We start from the raw sequence: 22,252 nt of genomic DNA, 5'->3' as shown, positions 1-22,252 counted from the left end.
CCCCAGTCTGTCTATCTGCAAGAATTATGAGCAGTGTTTTAATATTTGCTTCCAGATCACTGGTGTAAATGTCAAATAGCATTGGGCCTTGCTAATTCCTGTGGGATCTCACTGAAAACAGCCTTGTTTGATTCCCCACCAAACACTTCTTCCCACGATCCCTTAGCTAGCAAGCCACATCTTTGTTCCTTTTGCTGTGTGCTTTATTTCTATTGAAAAAACACTCCATGATTTATTAGTGTTTACCTCTCCTCGCTGTAAGCATGACTTTGGGGTTAACAGGCTCTCACTCTGCCACAGGAAACCCTGCCTCTGTGCCTGAATAGAGCAATAATCAGCTCAGAAAGGGGACAGGCTGTTATTGGGAAACTTGCAGTATTTTACCCTGTTTCTTTTTTCCTTGCTGGAGAAGTGCCTCTCCTGTCTCCAGGCCTGTTTCAGTTGTGTCTGTTAAAGATGAGTAGATTTTTTTCAACCAGAAAGAGATTCAGGGCAGCAGAGGGACAGCAAAGACTGTCACGGCATGCTACTTAAAGAGTTACTCTTTCAATTAACTTCCTAAATTATTGTTCAATACTGTCCTCTTTCTCTGTTCTCTGGTAGGCAAGAAGCTGGTTCCAATTCTGAGTAAAAGTGGGAACAAGATAAAACAGGGTCATTAGTGGTACAGAAGAGAATGCCAATTACTAGCATACTATGTTAAACCAAAAGGATTCTTTTAAAAACAAAGATATTTGAAACAAAACATGCATTTGAACTTCCACAAAGACCAACAGCAAATGCCAGAGGTCACCTCTTGCTTTGCCACTTTTGTATTGTCCTCATTGTGAATATCTATTTATATTTTAAAAATGAAATTTAGGTGAAGTTCATAATGCAGTTACTGTTCATGCAGATATCTTTACACACTAAAAGCATTTTACTAGTTCATTATATATTTCTATTTCATCTGTTTCTGTTACATAGTGGTGCATAAGCCATCCAGGTAAATTTTTCCAGATTTCAGGATATTCAGAGAGAATATTCACTCCAAAAGAACTGCATGCCTTAGCATTCAGAGCTACTTTTTTGATGTATGGGATGACAGTTTCTTCCTGATGAGGCAGTGAGTTGCAGGGTAACTGTTCAGCTGCATTCAGTTAATGTTGTTTCATGAATGAACAGGCAGAACACTTCTGTGAGTCATGCAAGGCTTGATGCTGCCATATGCACCATTCATACTCTGTGTGAGAAGGGAAAGATATTTCTAACACAGGTTTTAAGGTCTGGTGGAGTGGGACTGTCATTAAGACTAGGTTTGCACCATCCTAGAGTATAATGCCTGGCCTGTGTCTTGAAGATCAGTTTTCCTGTAGTTCCTGTGTCATAGTTAATATCCTAGATATTGAATAGGCATGGCCTGGGCAATGGTGTTTGAACAAATGAGTTGAGCTCTCCCGTTTCTAGTGGGTAGATACTGGTCAGGAAAGTGGCTGCTACTTAAGAATTACTGGGTATGAAGTTGTTTTGTAGATGAGTTTAAAAAGAATCTAACCTAATTTTAAGAATGAGAAGTTAATTCAATTAGGAAGGAGTATGACAAGAGAAGGGGTAGAAAGCTGTTTAGTCATAGATGTTTAATGAGACTGCAGTCTAACCAAATTGTGGATGTCTCTGTTGCCCAAACTTGCATGAAATCACATTGAGAATTTTCAAAAGAATTACAAACAAACAAAGTTTAACTATGTATGTGTCTACGAAAAATCTATCAAACAAAAACCTCTTTTTGAAGTGAACATCAGGGCTGCTTCCACTCATGTTTTTACTTTTTTTCCATGCAGCCACGACTTCTTTTGCAGTTATTTATTGTCTTACTCTTACAGACCTTCCCTTTACTTAGTAAGCAACTGCTTAGAATCATTTTGCATTACAGACTTACTGAATAATAGACTAAAATGATTTTTAATTATGTAAATTTTTGTACATGGCCTGAATCAAGGGATGTTAAACAAACAAGTATGTGATATCATTATTTACCTGCATTACAGTATTACATATGATCTCTTCTCAAGAAGGAGATCATGATGCTATTACATGTGTTCCTCAAAGAACAAAGAAAGATAAATATGTAGGATCATCGAATGGCTAAAAATGACAGAGCAGTGAACATGAGTGAATTACAGCATCAAGGAAATCTAGAAATGATTTTTCAGTTCTGGTACTTTCTTGGGATTACTCAAAAGGAGACACTTAAATTTGTTTGCAACAAACTTGAAGAAGGCCCCTGTGCTCTGTAAGGCTTGTATATCCACAGTGTATTTTTGCTTTTCTCTTCGTTCTAAGTTACCGTTTACAGTCTTTAATGCCTGAAATTCACAGATATCAATGTGGCTGCACTTTGTTGCCTCTGGTGTGTACTGAAAAGAGTTATTGGCCTAAGGAATTTGCTCATCAAAGAATGGAAACAGAGGTATAGGGAGGTGATTTACTTATTCAACAAATGCAGAATGAACAGTAGAGAGAAGGTGTCTGAAATGGTTTGTTCTTCATCTACATGATAGAGAGCATGAATGACAGCACTAGAGCAGGAAAATATTTCCCACGTAACTAACTTCCTATAATATGTTCCATCTCATAATATGATTTTGTTCTTCCTAAAAGTGTTTATCAGTGAATGGAAGAACAAGCTTAGGAAGGACAATTATCCTATTACACTATCCTATATAAATTATTGTTCAAAGCTTAGAGGACTCTTTAAGCTATCATAGTTTTCATTCCACAAAGAAGTATTTCTAATCCTTGCAAAATCAATTCTTGTCGACATAAAAGACCAACAGATCCACTCATCCATGGTTCTGTTTCCCTTTTGCTTTGCAAAACAACTTTAAGACAGAAGCATCTGTTTCTGTTTAAAACATTGAAGGGGTGTAGTTACCAATTAGAAGAGTGATGCAGAAAATATCCATGTCATCTTAACTCTGTTGGCAACTGCAGAGGAAATTATCTTCCCAGGAAACTGTTCATCCCTCCCTCCCTCCCTCTTAGCTCTTTGCAGATTTCAAGATCTTTCTAGAAAAAAAAATGTTATCATTTGTAGCTGGCTCTGTAATACATTTAATTCCACAGCTGCTGGGAATACAGACATTTCTAGCATTTTCCACTTTTTCTCCTGATAACTTTCTGACAGCTGGAATATCCCAGTCCATCAATTCAGTCACTAAGCTCTAGAATAAAGCTCATCACAATCTTTTCTTTATGAGCTAGACCACTGTTTTGTTTTGTTTGGGTTTTTTTTAAACTTATTTTTGCTGTTAGTTTCCTTACTACTTCTTTGCTCAAGCAGCTAACCAATGTTTGATGTGTTGGTTTTTTCTGCTTGAAGGGAACATAGTCCTAAACCTGAAATTACCAACTTGAAGCCATTTTTATCAAAATACAGTTAAATTAATCATAGAATCTAGAATATCCCGAGTTAGAAGGGACAGCTATAGGTTATCTAGTTCCAGCCCATGGACAGGGCCACCTTCTACTAGATCAGGTTGCTCAGAGCCCACCCAACACTCCCTGGAATGCTTCCAGGGATGGGGCATCCACAGCTTCTCTGGGTGACCTGTTCCAGTGCCTCACCCCCTCACAGTAAAGGATTTCTTCCTAGTATCTAGCTTAACCTGTTTCCTTTCACTTTGAAGCCATTCCCTTTTGTATCACTACACTGCCTTGTAAAAAGTCCCTCTCCATTGTGCAGCTCCCCTCAGGTACTGGAAGGCTGCAATTAGGTCACGCTGATGCCTCCTCTTCTCCTGGCTGAACAACCCCAATTCTCCCAGCCTTTCCTTCAGGAGGGGTTCTCCATCCCTCTGATCATCTTGTGGCCTCCTCTGGAGTCACTCCATGTCCTTCCTGTGCTGTGACCCCAGAGCTGATGCAGCCCTGCAGGTGGGGTCTCAGCAGAGCAGAGGAATAGAATAGACACAAATTTTTCACAGATTGTACAAAAGTAGTCTGACAGGTTTAATAAGGAAAGAGACAATGTAGGAGACATGTTTTAGTGCAAAAAATGTGTTCCAATCCGTGCTAAATGTTAGGTGTGTTTTAATCACTAATTTTGACCATTACATTTTCGTATTATAATGTCCATACATGCATATCTTTTATAATTTATATTTAGGTGGGATCTTGCACTAACTTGTTGAAATATAGTTCTGGGGTGTTTTTGAATCCTATTGCTATTTCTTTGAATTCATGTCTCTATTTCTCAGAAGTGTAAATGTCCAGGAGAAAAAAAAGATTAAAAAGATCCAAAGAAATTCCACTCTCCATGGACTGGTGAAATGATGGGATGACTGAAATGTGCAAATGCAATGGTTTTTAATAACCTCATTCTCTTTACTGCTTTGGTTTTGTCTAGGTCTGTTGCTACAGACTTTTACTATACCTGCAATGCACTGAAATGACCCACTGGCATGAAAGAGGTATAGAAATAGGTACTGATGTAATAAGTTATAAACTATATGTCTTTGAATAAGTGAAAGTGCACCTCTGTACTGTTAATTTTGAAGAAAGTGGATATTTCAGCAGAAGAAAAGATAAGGACATTAATTCTGAGAGTTTTTGCCATTTCATTTGCTCTATGGTTGTTCAGAACTTACTTGAAGTTGGCAATCACATGTGTGTATATCACAAAAGTAGAATAACACATGTAAATTTAACAGATGGTTAAACAGAGCAGAGATTGTGTCGTTAAAAAATTTTGACAAAACACATTTTTCTGAATTAAATTTGGACTTGGACTGCATTTTCTACCTGGTAAATCAGGTTCCCAAAGACCTATCCATGACTGGGGTTTACAAAGCTGAAAAGAGATAAATGTGTCTTTTATCTTGTCCTAATAAGAATAGTCTCACATGCTGTGCAATTCAGAATTCTCTGAAGGTTTTCCTCCAGTTCCATATGAAGAACAAGCAAGCAGAATAATGTTTTGCCTCTATTTTCTTTGCAACTGAACAATTTACTGAATACTTGAATACTTGCCACACAAAAATAAACCACATTTGCTAAATATGAAGTGTCATGCCTGGATAAAACCACTTTGTATTTGGAAAGAAAAAGTGATGGAGTAGTTCCTCCTCCATTCACAAATGGCTGCAGGTATTTTAAAGCAAGATCTGTAATTCCTGCTACCTTTAGGAACTGGCATCCGCTGTGAAAGAAAACACCTTAAACAGAACTTTATGAGGTGTTTTGAGTGAAGCTTGCTCAATTTTTCCAGTTTAATTCTACTTTTTGTAAACTTCTCTTAATGTAGTTGTTGGAATTTAGGCCTGAGCATTCCCAAGTGATTATTGTGAAATTTCAGGTAGCTGTAGGTTACATAAAATCATGTTTGTTTTTCCATCTCTCAGAACAACAACTTGAGTTTTCAGGCAAAAAGTCAGTGTTTTAACTTATGCTGAAAACCTGTGTTTGTTGTGTTACTGTAGTAATCACAGCTGCATGGTTTAGTGCACCACAGGTTGGCAACAGCAAGTAACTAAATTGAAACTCTACAAGAACTATTTCAGAACAGCACTGAGAAAACAGTTTAACATGCTTTGAACTTCTTAGTGGGTTTTCAAGCTTTTTATGGACCTCCAAATTCCTTGGTTTAGTTCAGGAACAAATAAGTGTCATAGAAGAAACAGTTTTGTGAACATTTCAAACCTAAAAAGTAGTGACATCTGGTGGGAGGAAGTCTCATGGAATTTCAATCCCAATTTCCAGAGTAAAAGCTACATAGACAATAACCAGATGCACAGTGTTTTCAATACAGAATTTCCTATTTAAGTTAGGAAAGCACATAGAGAATGACACAAGTTTTTATAAATTCAATCATTTCATGCTTAAAAAATTATTATTGAAATTGCATCTGATATTGCAATCATTACCATACATCTGCATGTACCATGCATACAGTTCTAAAATGACTGTGCATAATTTTTCTACTTTTTAGCATTTTTCCATAATAACATTTTTTTTCTGGGAGAATAAAATATCCTGCATGCATTACAGTTCACAGCTGTATGTTTACACAGGTGTCTGAACAAATTTTGCCTATTTAACTTGCTTTTCCTGAGCAAAAATTATAATTAAAAAAATACCCCATAAATTGAAGACATATGATTGGCTTGTAACCGTATGTTCAAAAAAGTGACATAAATGTATTTTTTGAAGTAGGTGTTATTCCATCATAATGGACAAATTATTAATGTACAAAATTTGAAGGTCAAACAACAAGAAAATATAGGAAAAACCTGTAAATAATAGATGGGAACAATTGCTATTACTTCTAGATAAGTGACTATTTCTCCATTCTGCCCATTTACAGTCTTCCTTTTTCATGCACTTTGCACATAATTTGTACTAGGATGGAAAAATTGCTGAACTGGAAATAGCAGTAATTCTAGATACATATATACTGACTTGAAATGTAACCAAACAAAAACACCAGTTCATACAATTATTTCAGTTTTTCAGTAAGTGTTTAGATCCTATTGGTTTTTTAGGTGCTTGATCTAAAATGTAATTTGCAGAGCAAATTAATGGACCTCCTGTGGACTGCTTTATGGCATTTCTGTTAATTGATTCATATTATTAACTTGTTCAGTATAATTCTGAAAATAATAAGAAAATGATGTGAGTTGTACAGATTGACTAAAAGTGCACACCTTATATATGTGGAGAAGGGGGAGGTTGCAGCTCTTTTACTCATAAAATGTGCAGGTGCAAACATCACCTGCTGGTGGCAGCAGATGGGGTAAGATCTGTCATTCTCGAGCTACTCTCATGAAGAAAGTGGTATCATAAGATCCTATTTTCCTAGTATAATTATTTCTGGTCCTGGAAAATTTAATATAAATCCCCACTTACATTGCTAGGAGAATCTTCTGTGCTTGAAAGCATTCAGAGAAGTCTCAGAACATGACGCTATGTGTATTTTTATATCAGGAGAAAAAAATAATAAAACAAAATGAACAAATCATTCTGCACGTTCTCATTGTGCAGAAGGACATTGTGTAGCCCAGTCATAATGAGGCAGAAAACAAAGGCAATGCTTTCCAAGTTACAGGGATTCAAGGATCTGAATCAGAAATATCCAAACCTGCTTGTTCTCACATATTAGCAGCTTCTGTAGCTATGGCCTGACACTTTTCTCTTCCATGTCAACCCACAGATGACTATGAATATCAAGCTGCAACCTACTATGCAGGTGGTCAGGTTCAATGATGCCTGTTCTTATAGTGCAGTTTGGTCAGGACCCATTGTGTAAGGTCATTGAGATGGTTTTTAGTACTGTAAGGTGACTTCTTCACCATCTTATCTGTTTGGTCTTACAAAGAAGTTTCTGTATTTGGGTGTCTCTTTGTCCTGTTATCATGGAATAAGAGTCAAAATCATTAAGGAAGGCAGGAAGAAATAAAAAAGTTACCCAGAGTAAGTAGAATTCCTATTCAGAGTCCTTGTTCCCTATAGTGACTTTAAATTTATATCCTTTAAATCTATATCCTTCCCCTTCCTTTCCCTTTCCCTCATTCCAGCCATATTTTCTAGAGTTCTTGTGTAATTTCTTAAGTACAGTTATAATATCATCTAGTCCACCATGTAAAGCCTTAGAATGGAGGCAGATGCTTCCCATGATAACAAGACACTGTGTGCTAACAATGAAAACAACCTTATAGTTTTATACAAGATTATCCTGAATAATACTGACTTTTCCCTCCTGTGCTTGCCTTTAGGAAGTAAAGAGTTCTATCCTTCTTAAAAATTTTAATTGAAGGTATAGTTCATCTTTAAACCAAAATTTTTACTCACAGTAGTTTGCAGTTTGGGGATTGTTAACTTATGTTAACATATTTCACTTAGTTAAGGTTTTGAAGAAATAATTTTGTGCCATGAATTTTCAGAACCATCAAAAATTTTTATTCCTCTTCTAATTTAACCTAATTTTGGTGTACCTGATCAAGTTTATGGCAAAAGAAAGCAGTAATATATGAGAATTAATTAAAAGGGTAAAAACATTCGTGCTTTAATTTTGTGTGTTGTTGTTAATTGACTGATTACACAACAGGACTGGAGATCTATTTTTAGCTGACCAGTAAATCAACATAAAGTGCCAGGATTTTATCCACTTCATGATTGAGGAGGAAAGAATTTGCAGAATAGTTACTGAAGCCATGGGTCATCCTAGTAGTACACCAAGTATTTTAATGTATATTAAAAATTAATCCCCAAAATAAAGAAACCATTTTACACTGCACTGTTACTGTGATAGCTGAATGTCTAAAACAATGGCATGCACATATTTGATAGTGTGTTACTGACATGAGACACTACCAAAACAATATAGCAGAACTTTTCAGGAACTTGACTCAGTACAAAAAAACCAGCTTCTGGTCCAAAGAACTTAGTCTATTTCTGTGAACCCCCAAATTGATAAAAAAAGCAATTGCCTTGGCATACTACTAAAGAAGACCTGAGAAAATATTATACTGAACAGCTAAATTATTTATAGTTAAATGTGGCTGGGGCAATTTAAATGCCTCAAGTTGCACTGTTGGTTCTGTCATAATTATGTTGTGCCCTGAAGAATTCTGCAGGTAGATTGTTGTTGGTTTGTTTTTTGACCTTTGTACTGATTGACAGAACAGTATTGCAGTACCTGTAACATATTTAAGGAAGAAGCTGAAATGGTGGTCTTTCTGCTTGAGAAAGATGTAAGACTTGCAAGGCAGTGAGTGTTGGCTGTGACTGACATATTTTGTACAATACATGTGAGAAAGTTCTTATCTGCTCTATTATGAGGTCATATTGCTCCTTGATACATGTAATTAATTTCTTATAATCAGCTTCTATAATTAAAAGGAATAAGCTCATTTAGCCCCTGGAAAATTTTCCCAGAAAAAATGTTAAGATTTCTCCTAAGTGATTAGCATTTATTTGCAGTGAAACTAGACTGTGAAATTGAAGTGAAACATTATTTTTGTTTGCCCTAACTGTGAGCTGAGAGTTGCACCAGTTTCTTTCATTCTGCTGTGATAGGAGAAACAGCTCAGTATGTTCTCACTTATATCTCACTGCCTCTGTATATACTGAAAGAACATTTAAAATACAGATTAATATTCAGCCCAGCCTAATCTTGATTTTGCTATCTTTCAATTTAAAAGATGTTTCACACTATCTCTTTGGAGAAAAATTTTGGAACAAGACACCATCTTCTTGCTAGAATAGTTATTATGAATCCTTCACCATCTGACTGTTGTAGCTGAAGGAAAAAATTGTTTTATGTTTACAAATGTTTTGCTCACTCTTAGCCACTAGAATGACAAAAATGGCTTTACCCAGGAAAGCAAAAATAACCTGCCCAAATGCACAAATTAAAAAAAAAAACAACAAAACCCCACTCATTTGTGTGCTGAAAAATCAGTGTATAAAAGTTGCCACTATGTACTCCTGACTTTCTGGAATGAAAATTAGGACAACAAAAGCCTAAGATGGTGTAGAGCAGTTAGGTAATAAAGGATGTTGAAGTAATGATGAGTTAATATGAAGCAGCTAATTTGTCTTTGTCCATTTTAATGCTAATCTCTGTAGCACATCATCTCCCAGACACTGTTACTCACTGCAGGGCAAACCTGAGTTAGAAAGGACCAGGAAACAAAACTGCTCATCACAATATGCTTGACTCTCTGAACACACTTCTCTGTCTGAGTCTGGCACTACACAATTGTTTTCAATGTCTGTATATGTTGTAGCGTAGAATTTTTTTCTGATGTACCTCATGGCAGGTGTCTAATGGGATCATTTCCAGCTAGCCTCCCTGCTTTTTTGTAAGTGAGAACATAAAATTATATGAGCTAGGAGCAGATGAATTTTAATGCACTGTTTCAGGCAAAACTTCACCTTTTTTTGTGGTTCGATTTTTTTTTTATATACATAACAATATTTGTCTATATTAAGTTTAATCTTATGTTATTGCACTTTTTTTTTTTGCTTTGTGACATCTTTCATTTACTCAGAGTTTATATTTATCCCAAGTATTTCAATACCTCCTACAAACCTTTTCCACTTGATTTTTCACCCATTTTTCAGATCATTAATCCACTTATTGAGAAGCATAGCGCTTAGCAGAGGTATCTGTGAAACCCTGCTTGTGATCTGCATTTGCTTTTCGTTCCGCTGTTTACTGTTTTCATTATTTGTCTATTCAAGTACCTGCCTTCTTATACCGTGGCTATTTAGACTCATTTAGACTTTGGCATTCAATCTTGTCAAAAGCATTTTGTTGGAAAACACCAGTAGTATGCTTTCCAAAACCAGTGGGGGGGGTCTTCCTCTAAAAAGATGGTGTTGCCTCATTCTGCTAGAGTTTCTACAAGTTTTCATGACATAAACATCATGTGAAAGGATCTGCAGAACCTTTCTTTGCCATCTGATATCCTAAGAACCAAAGAAGTTCCAAATGGAAGGTCATGCACACCACAACCAGCAATTTGCCTGTTTTACCCGTGGCTTCTTGGAGACTGTCTGATTGTATAATGCCTAGACCTTATGGACTGTTGGTTTGTTTCACAGTCTCTCCTGCTAGGCTATCACATTCACACAGATCCTTTGCTAAATCCTCCAGTAGAATTTCCGCTTTCCCTGATTCGCCACAATAATTTCCAATTTCTAGCTGAACACTTGCCTTTAAGTTCCACATTTTCCTTCACCTCATATTAGAAAAAGAAAATGTAAATAACAAAGATTATGTTGGGTCATTGCTGTGTGTTAAATTGTGATTTATTCACATAATCAGGAACTTGAACGTCCATGGTTGGATTTCCTCAGTTAAAAATTGATGGTCTGGCTTTGCTGCCATTAGAGCCTTGGGGGCAGACTTTTTAATGGACTTTAAATCAGTCACATGAAAAATTGTAATCATGATTCATGTTAGTGTTCATGTTTAATACTAGACTTACTGTGCAAGCCTCTTTGGTCTACATACTGAAGGAATCGAGGCATCATCCTGTTCCCCATCAGATATACTTTCTAAGAGTCTCACACATGAAATAGGAGGCCAAGCAGTCCTAAATGAGAAATTGCCCAATTTGTTCAGAATTTTAAATATAATCATAGGACAATTGCAAAGGAGGTATTTCTGAAACACATTCGTGAGGAATGATATGAAGAGAAAAACATAAACTGGGTTCATTAGAATTCACTTATTTCAAAGTTTTTGAAATAGTTTTCCTTCTTAAATCATATAGGAGATCAGCAACAAGATCAATGTAGCATGGATAGGCTTACTGTGATATTAAATTTCATTTGCTCTATATGTAACTGAAATGATATACTTCAGTTTTTTTGCACACTGAAATAATTTATCTTTGTAGTTGATACAGTTAATTACATTTTCAAGAAGAAGTATAATGAGCCTTATAACTTGGCAGAGAATTCCTGAGACTATTGAAATGGAAAAGACATTATAATATAACTTGTCTGAGTGAGACATTTGTTATCACTGTATCTATTCAAGAAAATACAGCACCAATGAGCTCATTAAATCTGATGTTAAAATTTACATCATTAGATTTCAAAGTCAGCAAGCAGACAAAATTATTTAGTGATGGAGTTTCTCTGGGTTTTTTGTGGCATTTTTGAGATTGAAATAAATTATTTATGTGACAGACAGGTGGCTGTATAGTGACTGCGGCTGATTTTAACAATATGTGACAGTAAGGGAAATTAGAGCTCATTAACATTCATTCGACCCAGTGTCTGCACCACTGATCAATGACTGGACTACTCTATGGCTTAAAATGCTTAATGATGCTTTGTTTGACAGCAGCTAACTGCTGTTGGAGGAAAAGGTGGGTGATCTGATGCTGGCAGAGTGAATGTGGCCTGCAATTTATAAACAAGGGAAATGTGAACAACGGGGGAGCAGAATGAGCGCGAGAGCCTTCCAAGGCTTGTGGTGATTGATAAACTGTATTATGGTTGACACAGACATTCTATGTTTTGTGTAAGAGTGTTAGCATCTGACTGAGCTGAAAAGCAGGGGAAAGTGAGGTTGTCTGTGTGATTAGTGGAAGGTAATCAGCCATCTGCTCGGCGTAATGCACTTACTGAAGATGAAGATAGAAAGCATATGTGTGCATGGGCTTACACAGGATCTCTCACCTTTTATACAAGGATCCATGACAATGTAAAACTGTATATAAAGAATTAACACAAGGCAAAAAAATATGCTCAATTTTTCTATTTTTTTTTTCTCCCGCCAGAAGGAATACAAGCTGTGGTGGCTGTGTTATATAGTTCTTAAATGTGCCCTTCAGCAGATTGAAACAGTAGCTTTTGAAGTGGCAGAAATAAATAATTGGAGAAGTATTTTTAGAAATAATGGTATCATAACTTTCAATCTGATTGTCATGATGAAAGTAAGGTCATGCCCTGCATGTGTTGCAAGATTGAACCATTTTATTGATAAGGACATTTGACATTGCATTTTCATCTGTTCACCTGCAAATTTAAAATCAGCTGGTTTGTATAACTCTTCTGGGTACAGAGGTTTGGCTTAGAAAAAAGCAGGAATGTGATTTAGCATGGCTTGCCCACCTAAAGCTGCCATTGATACTACCAGGATTCTTTGATGCAGGAAATGAGACTGAGCATAGCTTTTGAGTTCTATTTAACAAAAAAAAAAAAAAAAAAAAAAAAAAAAAAAAAAAAAAAAAAAAAAAAATTTATTCAGTTTTGATATGTGTTCTAACACTTATTGTGGTTTACAATTCACTATTTGCACCTGTCACAAAATCTGGAAAAACAAAACACTCCAGAAATATAACCAAATTTAAGACTAGCATTCAAATCAGTCACTTAAAATATCAATATATGACCCCAAAATATTAACTCGATCATCCATTCCTAACCCTTTATTCTAGCAGAACCTACTTCTGATCAAGAGCCTTTCGAAGTTCTATAACTCCTGAATTGCGTGAAACAGATATGTCCATGAGACTGGCTGCTGCTGCTGGGCCTTGTTTGCTATTTGTACTCCAGCACTGGAATGTTGCAAACACACCTCTGCGGGGGTGCTTTCCCGTTTTCCGTCGCTCTCCGGGGCGGGGCGGGGCGGCTGCGGGGCCGGGACGCGCGGCTCTCCGTTCCTCCCTCCGCGGCCGCAGGGGCGCGGCGGAGCCGCCCTCCTTCGCTCCGGTGCTCCGGGAGAGCCCTTCAGTTGTCCTTTCTCGCAACACAGTTGGATGATGATGCCTTTTTATTCTGCCAAGAATCAGTTTAAAGAAATCTGTGTCCTAGTGTTTGGATTCAGTCATTTCTGGCTGCAAGTTTCTCCTTTCAAGCGTTTGTGAGCTTTTTAAAGCTTCCACAGACCTTGCTAATTAGTATCCACAGTGTATTTTATTACTTTCGTAGATTTTTTTTTTTTTTAAGAAGATGTAAAGAATTATTTATTTCAAAATTTCTCCACATATTCTTAATTTTGAAGTGTTGCAACTTGTGATCTGGCAGAAAGGAAAGAATGCAAAGGACTTGACTGTAAGAGCTGCTAGGATTAAGGAGGCATTAGCTGTAATGCTGGAGAGCCACTCTTAGAGAGTGAAGCACATCGTAACAACACGCAGGTCAGCAGGTTCCTAATGGTTGCTAATTGCCCACTCAGTGCATGAAAGCGAGAAGTGCGCTCTGCATGCAGCACGGACCAGCTTTTGTTTGCTTCTGCAGGAGCATGTTTTCATTTCTGTTTGCTAATTGCTTTAATGTCCTCTCTAGAGCTGAGTCATACTGAAAAACTCTGCGAGAGTGCCAGGGGTTTTTTTTGTTTGTGTTTTCTTTTTTCCTTTCTTTTTTTGTGAAAAAACTAGGAAGCAAGCCCTGCTCTTCCTGTGCTCTGGTATCATTTAGTGATTCCCAGCTGTTTCTCTGGTAGGCGTGTTTATCGGTAAACATGCAGAAATAAGGACCACCTGTGTCTCAGCAAAATTTCACTTTCAGGAGGAAATAATGTGAAGAATATGTTTAAAATATTGAGATAGCTTCAGCTGTTAGGTGAATTCTATGCTTTAGAACTGAATGAACTGTGATCAGCAATGTCTCAGACAAAAATGTGATTACACTGATTGTTTTCTAACAATTTATGTTGAGTACTTATGGCAACAAAGTTTAAGCTGAAAAATAGGTAATGTAAACAGATTAACTAGAAAATACTCAGCATCCTGAAATGTTAGTTTCACCTAGGTTTGCTATAAAACTTTTTATTTAACACAATTTAATTCATATTTTTTTTCAAAATTTGAGCTAAAAGTTGGAATTTGTACATCAGGCACTGAGAATATTTGGATCCTTCTTTCATTTCCTTTGCTTGATTGCACTGATAGAAAATTTTGTAGCGAAGTGCCAAATTTATATTTTGTGTTAATATTTAGTATAACTTTAATGTATTGATTTGTGAGCGTGATAGTTGTGCAAACACTGATTTACGAAGTGGTGACAAGATAGAAAATAAAATTAAATAAACACAAAATATAATTTTTTGTCCTTCCTGACTATAACGAGTGAAATTGAGACTGGATACTTCTTTGGTACTCTCAGTGTCTGCAGGAGTAGTCTCTGAATGCTGAGACTCTACATGAAATATTTGGGAATATAACTCAGTAGTTCACAGTGTTGATTTAACATTGAAAAGTCTGTTTTTTCTACAGTCTTCTAGATTTTATGTTAAGTAAGTTAAGTTGTTTGGCGTTATTTTTTTGTTTGTTTTTGTGGTTTTTGTTGTTTTTTTTTAAAGCATAGGGTTTATGGCAGCCTTCTTCATGGGTAGTACACAAGTAACTAGAACATACAGAGAAAGAGGTACAAAGTAAAATGTTTTACTTACTTTGTCTAGTGGATCTCATAAGTGTGTATTGGTGATGCAGCATTTGGGCTTTAATAAAGCCACTTTGTAAAATGATGTTTTAATTTTAGGTACATGTTTTGACCTTGGGATTATTATATCTGTGTTTTGTTATAGTTGTTGCTTATTGCAACAGTTCTTAATCTAACAAAACTATTAGAATTTAAAGTTCAAAAGGAAAATCAATAAATCACCCAAGTGTTCTCAATAATTGCTTCAAGTTGGTGTGCAAATTTTTTGTTGTACATGGTCAACAGTCAAGTGGATAGTAGGGAAATTTTATTTAAATCTTGAAATGTTCTGTGTTTAGTCTTAAATTTCAGGCCCAGGAATATGTTCCAATATAGTTTACGAATACCAGTCTTGTATTAACTTGTGGAGTTCAGTAAAGTTCTACTGACTTTGTCAGCATTCATTTATTTATGTTGCAGTTGTAAAAAATCAGAACATATTTTTCATTAATGAAAACTCTCATTTCCAAAGTAATTGGAAATTAGATGAGAAATTACAATGAGAGAAATTCGTTACTTTTCGCGTACAAGCATCATGATCAAAACAACAAAGTTATTTTGAAAAACATCTATTTGGTCTTGAACTTCAATATAGATTTTTAGGGTGAAGAATTTATTTAGATGTGCAATACATCTCAGACATTATCATTTACTCCTTTGAGGATTTATTTTTGCTGAATTTGCTCTCAAAACAGCGGTGTGTTTTCTTTCTATCTTTGCAGCTCTTTTTGAAAGAAGTATGGTTTAGGCTTTGACACGTTAGCCATGGATGTAGCACTTTCTCCCATGAGGACACAAGAACTGGATCCGATGCCATCTGATGCCTCTCCCATGCTCATTAACATGACTCCTACAGTGGAACAAGAAGGGGAACGGGATGTCATGAAGGACCTTGACTCTGGGCAGCAGTATGAAAAGCCCCCTCCTCTGCACACCGGGGCTGACTGGAAGATTGTTCTCCACTTGCCAGAAATTGAGACCTGGCTTCGGATGACGTCTGAAAGGGTCCGGGACCTGACCTACTCCGTGCAGCAGGACTCGGACAGCAAGCACGTGGATGTGCATCTGGTACAGCTCAAGGTATGATTTTATAGCACTGGCTTCTCAGTGAAGGTGTCTCATTCAACTCTGCTGTTAGTAAAATCAACAAAAGGGCTTTTCCTAACTGCTGGAGCATGTCTGACAGCCTGTGTTAAAAAGTGAATAAATCCTTTTAAGGGAGATAATAGAAGCCACTCAATTATCAGATTTTTTGCAATGTTATTTGCTCATCACTTAATTCAGAAGTCATAACCATATTCATGAACATGTTCATACTTCAAAAGCAAGCAATAAAACATTATCAGTAACATGATTGGATATCTCACAAATGCCCAGAAATATTCCCGCTGATTTTAATGAGCTTTTGTTTCTAAAACTCCCAAATAAAATTCCAATAAAATTCCTAACATTCCAGTAAATGGGGGCACTCATTTGAAATTCAAGGCAAAATTCAAATAATTAGTGCCTGAGACCATAAGTGTATGTTCATTTGCATGGCCTGGTTTGCTGCAGCAGATGAAGCATGCTTTTGAAGGTGGCAATCTCCAAAAATAGTACAAATGTTATCTCTTTAGAGTGAGCTGTCTGCAGAGTTGCATTCTGAAGCCTGTTTATGTGAACACAGTCTTCCTTCACACTCAGTGCAATGGTATTTTATTTGTGTTTATTTTAGGACTGTAGCTGTAAGCTGTCTTAAAATACAACACTGTACACTAGCACTAACCAGAGTGATTGTGCTGTAGTCAGTCCTAACCAAATAGAGAGCTGATCTTGGTTTATTAATGGTCCCACCATTTTTCTAAAAAAATTAGGATGGACATTGCCAGCTTTTTACAAGAAGAAAGGACTAAATCCACAATGTCCAGTAAGTTTTTAGCAAATACTGTGAAAAGATTTCTGCAGGCAGACATGAGAAGTCTTGCTGGGCTTGGTGCTAGTTCTGATCTGGAATTGCTTGTGGCTGTATTAGCGCAGCACTGAGCTGAAACTGGAGCTCTGCAGAGCTTGTGGGTGGTGTGTGCATACAGCTTTGGGCTGGTTCAGAGCACAAGCAGAACTGATTTGTGCCTGCTTATGAAATGAGAATGTTCTGTATGTACAGCTCACCCTCATGAGTCCACTAATACATTTTATTTATAAGTGGAAGTCAGTGAATGAATAGCATTCCTCATGGTTTTTCTTCTTTTTAGAGTTTATTTATAAAGTCACAAGAGTCAATGGGAGTTCATAAAATACTGACCTAAGGGTTTTAGCTATGTAAACAAATGAAGCAAAATTTTAACAAACACATTAGGAATACAGAACTTCTGTAACTGGCTGACCTGTAAAACTGTATAAAGACAAAAAGAAGTGTGACTGTAGAAACAAGCATTGTGAAATTGTTTTTTATAGACTTTAGATACATTTTGAATAGTTTCTCTACTGTATAACAAAAACTAAGCAAAAGACAAAACAAAAAACCCAAATGAAACAAAAAAAACCCAACTACATCTTCATACAGATATTGTTTTTCTTGTGTCCTTTGATAATATTCCTGAGGGGCTACTTCCCAGTGATGTGCGTCCTTCTGGAACTGTTGTGCCCAGGCTTGACAGTGGGCTCAGTGTGAAGCTGACATTGCTGAATAGACTGGATAAGTGTTTCACATATCTCTCAAACAATACATACCAATTTAGTATTTTCTTGCTTTCCATAACAGCAGGAGATGGTTGACTCAAGTTCAACTTGTAATTCACTGCAACGCCCAATCTCCTTTCCCACAATATGTTTTTTTCATCTCTCTCTTATCCATGAAATTTTACATGTAGGATTTTACTTCTGTCCATTATCAAACTTTTTTCTTTTATCTCATTCCACAAGTATCTCCTCCAAGCACAGTCATTGTTTTCCTCTGAAAATTTAAGAAATCTTCTTTCTGCTCCTTTGTCCAAATCATAATGAAAAAAAAGAATTATACAGATGCTGGATAAAAGTCTATAACAAAGTTTTCTGAATATAATTTTGAAAATGCAAATGTATCAGTAAGACAAACAATTTTTCATTTTCTCATAATTTGTTTTCCTCAGCCAGGAGATGTCTGATTCCATTTTCATGAATCTTTCTATTTGTTTTGGATGCTTAGAGTTGATTTCTTTCCTCTGGCTGTCAGTTGGCTTGTGGTGATAAGACTGGTTTGGAGATCCAGGCCACAGCAGACTCTTTGCATTGTTCCTTGGAAAAATTTCTCAGCACACAGATCATCTCTCTGTCTCTTGTGAAAATTCTCAGTATCTCAGTTGAAAATCTGTCTGTGCTTCTGCTCTTTCTGTAATCAAGAGCAATGCTTCTTTATTGTGGCTTGTTCTCTAGAGACTTTGGTGTTTGCTGCTAGTCTCTTTTCATGCTACATGACTTAGGGCTTTACTAGCCATCACTGATCCTTTGAAGATACTTGTTTGTCTCACTTTTGCAATGCCCTTTCTCAGAACTAGCCACATAGCATGAGTGGGAGGTTTTTCTTATATTGTCCCTTGAGAAATTTCCTGGAAAGCTCAGCTTCACATGAGTGCTTCAGGAAGATAGTTGGATGAACTGTAACTCTTCAGATTCCAGAGTGCCCTATTTTAGTCATTCATCTGGCATCACTCTTAACTCAAGCTGTTCTATGATACTTCTACATTGCTCTAACACTTTCAGTGTATCTGTTACCAATTGCAAATACTGTAAAAGTGAATAAAAAAATTATGGTTTTGCTACAATCAAATATAGAAAAGTAATTTGGGATGATCTAGTGCAATAGTCTGTATGTGAGATGTCTGTTAGTTTTATAACCTATTGCAGAGTAAAGCACTTCCCCCCCTGCTTTGTGACTTTAATATCTGAACCATATATCATATATTGACATAGAAACAAACACAATTTATGCTATGATAGTGTCTTCTTTGCAGACACTGCTGTTGTCTCTCTTTCCAAGTAGAGAGACTCCAGTCATCTTTTTCCACATGCCTGGGTCAGTCACAAACATCTTTTAACTGAATTTCTCATCTTTCCTCTTGACTCCTACCAGATTTTCATGAACTTTGGATAGAGATCAAACATCCTGTAACCATTATCCTTTCTCTATCTCTGTTTCTTCTTTTTTGAGGGACAAAGACCTTTTAGTTGCTCTTTTTCCTTGAATTTAAATCCTGGCTTAGAGGACAGTGTGAGAAATTATTGAAACAAGACCTTAAAGATATTGAAGCATATTAGACTGGAATACCTGCAGTTAGATACAGGTTATTCCTTTCTCCATTACATTATGAGCATTTTGAAAAAATGTGAAACCCAGGGTGTACAGTAGATACCTTTCTCCTCTTAAATTAGCTTTGTAAAATTTTCTGACTAGTTTAGTAGCCTTACATTTTTTAAATTTTCAGTTTTCCTCTATGGCTTGAGCATACTCGTTGGTTTTGAAAAAAGTCAAGGAATAGCAGAAATAGATCTGTGTTTGTCAAATGTTATCTGGTCGAATAATCAGATTGTTTAGAAACCTTTCAACTTGTCTGGCAATTCTGGCAAATTTTTATGGAAAAAGATGTGATTTGTTTACACATCTCAATGTGCTCTATTACAATAGCAGCACACCTGTAAAAATCATCTGGGTTTTGTAGCTCTTAGGCTAATTTCTCTTCCACCTAACAGAAGAAAAATCACTTTCCTCACATCCCTCAAAACCTGTCCAAATCCTTTGCTATGTTTTATCAAACATAAACAGAGGCTAATTCTGTGCAGAGGGCAATCCTGGGTTGTTTGCTGTCTACAGGTCAGTGCCTCCAAGGATGAAAGTGATTATCAAGCCAATTTTCTTGGTACTAAGTAAGTTCAGAAACTAGGTGCAAAGTTACTTGTCAGGATTTATGGCAGTCTGAGCTCAGAAATGCAAAATTTTAGGCAGCGGAATACTTTCACTGAAATTAACAATGGAGGTGGTTTTGTGGTATTTAGACATATTTAGATATATTAGATATTTAGATAGATTTTACTGGAGATTCAGTTGCCTCCAGAAAGCTGGATCAAATTAAGATAGAAAGCTGCTGGTTAGAATAAAATAAGAGGCTCAAAGAATTGGAAGCTAAAGAAAAGTAGAAAAAATTGAGAAACAATAAGAGGTTCCTATCTGTTTCTGAGTAGAGAAGTGAGTGCTATTTGGTTAGTCTGCTGTTATCTGTGTATCAAGGGAATAAAAATAGCTAAAAGCTGGAGAAGCCTTCACTGGTAGCCCCAGAGATAATGGAAGATCTGGCTTGCATAATTTATCAGGAGAAATGAATAATTAAAAAATGTTGCAGACAGCATTCTGGACCCTTTTAAGCTTGGACTTTCTTTCTGAAGAGGTAGGAAAGGTGACCAATAAAAATTGTTGGAATTAGTGTTCTTGTGATGAAGGGATTTGAGTATTCTTTGGAGAGGTAGAACATCAGCACTGGATATTCCATCCAGGCTTGGGCAAAACAGATTAAAAAAAAAGAGAGAAAAGAAAATGCATATGTTACATGATAGACTCACTTGAGGTTCACATACGTGGCCTTTGGAAAGGAATTTTGAATAATGTGTGGAGTATTTAAGCCCTTCCCTTAAAGCAAGGTACAATATGAATAGCTTCTTTAATCACCTTCAGTTTCTACAAAGCAAACACCTAACAACACACTGAGCAAAAATTCTGCAACCTGTAATATTTTTTCCAAGGATAGAGATGCATTCATTAGTTCTCAGTGACATATTTGGACAGAGAAGGGTGATGTGTAATTCAGAGAGTTTGTAGATATGAGTACAGCAGCATCTGCAATGCTGTGGAGGTGTTAAGGTTGTCCTAAAATAGATGTTTAGATTGTTCAGCAGTCAGGAGACTCAGAAGAAAAAGCTGAACATTTGCCTGTGATGAGGAGAAAAATGGGTCTTCTGCCACTCGCAATTTCTTCTAGCTCTAAAATAAAAACTCTGCAAAATCTCATTTTTATTTGGATATTTACACTTTTGAAACATATACTTACTCCAAAATTTATGTTTTAGATGTCACTAAGACATGAATGCATCTAAGTGCACTTTGAACCAATACAGTTATTATTTCTTCCTCTCCTCTCTCCATATTGTTCCTACATTAAAATATGTTAATACAGGCTGTAGAAAATGAGGTAATATGCTCTACCAATGGTCTCTGGAGAAATGTTAAAGTGACTATCAGATTCCAGCACAGATGTTACCTATTACAGTCTCCTCCAGCCTATATCTTAGTCTGATTAAAATATAAATATTTACTGGATAAAATGCTGTAATGATATAAATTTCATTATGATGAAAAAATTTTGTATGTCAAGCCATTGGGAAAATCATTAACAAAAGCATTTGCTGAGAGAATGTATTGCGTTGTTTAGTATTTGTGTATGTAAAGATTATAACACATACTGATGTTCAGACTTCCTGGAAAACCATAAATTAATACTATTTCAATGGTGTGAGTAAGATTTAGTACTATCAAATTTAAAAATGAGAGGTCACTGACAGTATATAATTATCTATATTCAAAAGTAAGTGATAGGAATTTCTTATGATAGCTGTGATTGTTGCAAGAATTTTTTATGGATATCTATGCGAATATAGATGTGTGTGTAAGCAAAAGCAGACGCACAAAAGCAATGCCACATAAATCCTAGTGGGGATTTTTTTCTTGACAATTTGTGCAAATCTCTATGTTGGAAGGTAGAATAATTTTATGTATTATAGCCATCACCTATTTCTGATCTGCATTGTGAGCAATGATGTTCACAGATGCTTTCTTGCTTTGTGTATTTCAGTAGTCTTTATGGATGTATTTGTTATTGGCCATTACAGGGGCTGTGTTTGTTACTTTTTCAATTTATAGTCACATGTCACTTATAATGGATATCCAAAAACTCTAATATGGCATAAGGGAACAGTCTCAGTCAGGCACAGAAAATTGCACAAAATGTAAGAAATTTGTATTTTTTAGTTTGTTACATTATGTTTAAAATTTCCTTATGAACTTTTATTATGGGGCGTTGACAGAAGAAATTTCAGGTTATAGGATGATTGCTGCCTGAATGCCAAAAATGCAACGTGAATATCACAATAACATAACAAAATTGCGTTTTAGTAAGAACAGGTTCTGAAAGTTGGTGATTTTTAAACATCCTTGGATATTTGCCTCTTGCATTATGTGAATTACTCCTCAGAATGAAATCCCTTTCTCTATAGCTAACTATTAGAAACCCTGCTGTGGATTGATGTGATGGCTTCATAAATCAGCAAA

General features: G+C 36.2%; 1 protein-coding gene across 8 annotated transcripts in view; it reads left to right on the top strand.

Annotated features, from left to right (window-relative positions):
- Positions 1–22,252, top strand: part of AKAP6 (A-kinase anchoring protein 6) — a 294,626-nt gene that overhangs the window by 69,734 nt on the left and 202,640 nt on the right. For 7 of the 8 annotated variants that reach the window (XM_064424001.1, XM_064424002.1, XM_064423994.1 and 4 more), the window contains one exon: positions 15,645–16,002. In XM_064424001.1, coding sequence (XP_064280071.1) covers positions 15,688–16,002 — 315 coding nt within the window. In that variant the 5' untranslated portion in view covers positions 15,645–15,687. Of the gene's footprint in view, positions 1–13,323; positions 13,641–15,644; positions 16,003–22,252 lie in introns of those variants that run through there. The other variant, XM_064423999.1, reaches the window with a different exon arrangement.

This window comes from Passer domesticus, chromosome 6 (assembly GCF_036417665.1).
Source record: "Passer domesticus isolate bPasDom1 chromosome 6, bPasDom1.hap1, whole genome shotgun sequence".
Lineage (NCBI taxonomy): Eukaryota > Metazoa > Chordata > Aves > Passeriformes > Passeridae > Passer > Passer domesticus.
This window is presented reverse-complemented; position numbering and strand designations above follow the sequence as displayed.